Genomic DNA, 4459 nt, shown 5'->3' with positions numbered 1-4459 from the left:
CAACTTTTCTAATTTTCTCCATCAAGTTTCTTTCTAACTTAAGTCAGAAAACATTCACATATAGATTAAATGATTGTTTCGAATGTACCATTTAAATATAAGTGTCTGAATATGAGTAAACGACCCCTTGTTCAGTGAAGATACTAACCTATCAAGACTTAACTGTATTTATGAAGTCAAAAAGTAACAAGGCAAGTATTTCTTAGTTCAATTATCAACATCTTCCTTCTTTTGGTGGATTTTTCTGTTCTCTATTTTGAGAGATAGATGGAACAAAACAAGGAAAGATTTATGACATCTCAAATGCTTATTGTAACACCAAGTAGAAAAACTATTTACATGTGTGTATGTATGTATGTATGCATGGTATAGTCACATCATTCACAAGTGAATCTAGAATGTAGAACAAATCCAACTCCTAGCTATATATACAAGTAAAGAATGTGAGTAACTCCCAAAAGTCAATTCAGTTCCATCCACATTAGTAGCTGCCCCTCATTTGATGCATCATTTGTGGCAAACTGCAAAACATATCCCAACTTCAATCAGACAATAATAAATCCAAACCTTGTAACATCAAAATTTTCAAGAAACTCTTAATACATTACATATATATATATATATATATATATATATATATATATATATATATATATATATATATATATATATATATATATACCACATGAGTATAAAGTACAAACCTTGAAGCCCGCTTTTTTGTAGAGTTCTTGGGCAGGTTTGTTGCCTGTGGTTACATGAACGAATAGTTTCTTCATACCTATTATAATGAAATTTGATTCAAGGGCAGTTAACAAAATAAAATAAAAGATGATGTAGGAATTTTATTTAAAAAAAAAAAGATTAGACCTAGAGATGTTGCCATATGAATGGCGAGGTGTAACATGTTTAATGCAATTCCACGACGCCTGGCGTATAATGCCACAACAACATTTGAGATGTAGGCATACTTGTGTGCATCATCAGGTTGTTTACATGCCAACACACCTGATTGCTTCTTTACCTCCTATTATCATAAATAATCATAACATCAATTTTCTCATACTTTAATTACTAAATAAATGCTTTAGTTATCATGTAATGAACTTTCATTCCAGGACCAAAATATGCAACATTAAAACCACTTAAATGCAACCAATTTTCATTCACTTTATTTCTTATTGGCCATTGTATTTTCAAAAATCTAAAACTATAGCTAGCATTGTACTTTCAACTTTTTTCTTATTAGGACACTATACTTTTTTTTTTTTTTTTTTTTTTTTTTTTTTAAATCACCCAATAATAACAGTAAAAATCCCTTTGTACTTGCTATAATTTGGTAGATTTTTTCAAGTAAAATGTTGTAAGCATGTAACTGGAAGAAATGGAAGTAGAAGGCTATAATAAACAAATTAATGAAAGTGAAAGTACGTACAGGGACAATAATGTAATTTACTATAAGATGGATGGATTAATATACCCCAGGATATGTCTCTCCTTGCAAATATTGTCGGATGCTCAAGTCCATAGTTCCAACAATACTGTTCAACACAGTTCTTTTCACATTTTTCACTTCCTTTTTAACCTGAAATGTCAAAAGTCTACATGACTTCTACTAGATGTATCATATATGTATATAACAGGTTGATTTTTTGTACTCAAATCACACACACACACACACACCAACATAAAAATGTAATAATGTATATAGATTTTCTTCAACAAGACTTACAGCAACAAGACAGAAGCACTGCAACAAGTTCCCATCCTGTCCCCAACATCTTTTCTTCAAAGCTTTGTACTCCTGCACAAAGAGAAAGAAACCATTAATGATTTAAACAAAAGAAGCATCTCATATGTAACTTTAAAGACCAAATAATTTATTAAGCATTCGGACTTGAATTAACTCAATTGGTCAGCTTTGATCATGCAACTTATGCACTTCGTATTCTTCATAATCAATCATTACTTGCTATGCTATCAAAGAATCATTGTCTGAGGTTGTTACCTGATCAGAATACTTCATTTTAAAATTTTGAGCGTGTCTGAAGCTGCAAATTGGACATGTCAAGATCTATCACATAAGCATTTAGAAAGGTAGGAAAAGAAAAAGATAAAATGCTAATTTTCCAAGAAATCACTGACTTCTTGTTGGATGAGGCTTCCCATTGAGCTTCTGCACGCAGCCATGCTGCCATCTGATACGTAAAAAAGCAGTTTCATAAAATTAACTCAAATAAAGAGAGCATGTAATGTAATGAGAAATGACTATAAGAAAAGGAAAACAAACCCAATATTCTTCATTCAATACTGCTTCACGAGCAATGTAATGACCAAAGCTACGCCTTTGCATGCCAAGATATTCCTCATCACTGAGTTGAAGTCGGGTGAAAATCAACTCAGGAACCTTTGAGTCATCATTACTGGAAACAGCTGGGTGTCTAATGCTTTGAGTATTATCCCAATGGCTCTCAAGGGTTCTACAACGGGTGTATGAAATTGGGAAATTCTCCCTGAAAGACAAAACGATGGATCAGATATAGGTTATAAACAAAAAGAATCTTGGTAAATCATGGATTTAGACATAAGAAACAGAAGAATTGGTTAGATTATTCATATGGTGTCCTTTAGTTATACCAAAAATCCAACAGGGTTCTCTTTGTATTACTTTGGAAGGTCGATTTGATAGATAGGACGAATAACATTTATAGCTATATACTTCATTTGATCAATTTCAGTTATTCCGGATCTTAAAAATCATTGGAAAATGATGTTGCATTACGAAACAACACTGTTTATGTAAGGATAACTCGACTTTCTGTGATTAAATTGATATCAGTCGATTAATATTTTGAAATGAGGCGAAATCAAAGAGTCAAGAAAAGAAATGAATATGCAAAGAAAAATTCATCCCAAATTAAGATCAAAAATGGATGCACAAATACCTAAAGAGGTTTACGACAAGAAGAGAATCTTGTTTCTTAGTGCGCTTGGAGAAGATCAAAATTGGTTGTCGAGCTTTGAACTGAGGGATCAAGCTCCCATGTAATAGCTCCATTTTCATTCCAATCATGAACGGTTACAGAAAAATTTCTTGTTTAACCAACTGTAAGAACGAAAAGTCACGCCGATGCATGCTCTAAGATCACGGAAGAACTAGTAATTGGTTTGGGTACAACCGACTCGATTTATAACAGAAAAATCAACCAGTAACTGAAAGAATCGAAGCGGCAACTACCGTGATCACGAAAGAGGGAGGGTTTGAAAGCGAGGATGGATTATACAATAACAAAAACGCAAAGCTTTCTAATTTCTAAATAAAAAAATTAATATATTTTCACATAGCAGGATAAAAAAATTAATATATTTTCATGACTATGAGATAGCACGATTCGTATGTTGGCCAAGCTTTTTACACACTTAAAAAACATAATGACGTATGGAAGTGAATTTTCATGTCTTGGATAATTTTTATTAAAAAATGCATTCGTCAATACATGTTAGGCTTTAGGAGGGGCGGTGTCTTTATTAGTGAAGTCGTTGAAGTCAAAGTCTGAAATCGTATCACAAAGATAGACTAAAAGCCCACAACAATATGACAGATTCCATTGTCAGATTCTAGGAGCGGAGTAAGAGGAGCAAATGATACAGATTATGCTAGCCACAATCGACATCTTCCCCATAGCCACAAATTAACCAATGTGGTGATGGCACGTAAAAGATTTGTAGCTATAGCTAACCCCTCCCCATGTAGAGCATCCAAAATGTGTCGAGCTCTCAAACTATCTCTCCCATACGAAGTTCCTTTAGGAAATGATTAAATGCAACCAAAGACATTGTCAATCTCCACTACTAGGGAGACTCAAAAATCTGGTGCTCGACATGGATGGGGGTGGCTTGTATAGATGCTTAGCCTCCAAAGCTTTGGTGGTATCACTACCATATGGAGAACACCCAAGGAGGATAACACCTTCACTATTGTTATGAAATGTCCATTAGCAACCTTATGGAGACATTGCCTAGCGTTGGTGTTGCCCCTTGTTCTCTCCTCCTGAAAGTGATCTCCTCATTGACCCGATGATCCCAAACCATTGTTGTCAAATAGATTTTCAACTAACATGAGAATATCGTCCTCTTTCCCCCATATAGCTAAATAGTTCAATATACAATGATTTTGTAAAGATCTTCTCATTGGCCCAATGACCCCAAACCATTGTTGTTGAATAGATTTTCAACTAACATGAAAATATCGTCCTCTTTCCCCCATATAGCTAAATAGTTCGATATACAACGGTTTTGTAAAGATTTCTTATTCCCATACCTACTTTCCTGTGTATTCTTGGGCCTAAACACATGTAAAGTGCAGCGGGGAAGAAGCAACAGCCTAACCCAAGATTCAACAGACCCAGGGTGAGCGACCACCTTGTTAAGAGTTGTTTTCAACACCTGATAGAAATCC

General features: G+C 34.1%; 1 protein-coding gene across 1 annotated transcript; it reads right to left on the bottom strand.

Moving 5' to 3' along the window:
- Positions 1-288: 288 nt before the first annotated feature.
- On the bottom strand, positions 289-3302 carry LOC145086527 (GCN5-related N-acetyltransferase 6, chloroplastic-like). The gene is made up of 9 exons (XM_079024322.1): positions 2946-3302; positions 2291-2513; positions 2146-2198; positions 2009-2051; positions 1733-1804; positions 1481-1585; positions 871-1027; positions 705-781; positions 289-521 (listed from the first exon to the last, which is right to left on the bottom strand). Exons 1-9 carry the CDS (start codon positions 3071-3073, stop codon positions 462-464), a joined length of 918 nt encoding a protein of 305 aa, XP_078880448.1. The 5' UTR covers positions 3074-3302; the 3' UTR covers positions 289-461.
- Positions 3303-4459: the final 1157 nt, after the last annotated feature.

Source organism: Lactuca serriola, chromosome 2 (assembly GCF_051521515.1).
Source record: "Lactuca serriola cultivar US96UC23 chromosome 2, Lser_US96UC23_V15, whole genome shotgun sequence".
Lineage (NCBI taxonomy): Eukaryota > Viridiplantae > Streptophyta > Magnoliopsida > Asterales > Asteraceae > Lactuca > Lactuca serriola.
The sequence above is the reverse complement of the archived record's forward strand: the minus strand, read 5'-3'. Positions and strand labels throughout refer to the sequence as shown.

Bases quoted from the DNA above. Each gene is read 5' to 3' on its own strand.
- LOC145086527 (XM_079024322.1), bottom strand. From the start codon at position 3,073: ATGATTGGAATGAAAATGGAGCTATTACATGGGAGCTTGATCCCTCAG. The intron at 2,199-2,290 runs GTTTGTTTTCCT...TTTACGTATCAG, and splicing joins TATTGAATGAAGAATATTGG to ATGGCAGCATGGCTGCGTGC. The intron at 1,028-1,480 runs GTATATTAATCC...TTATGATAATAG, and splicing joins AAGGAGAGACATATCCTGGG to GAGGTAAAGAAGCAATCAGG.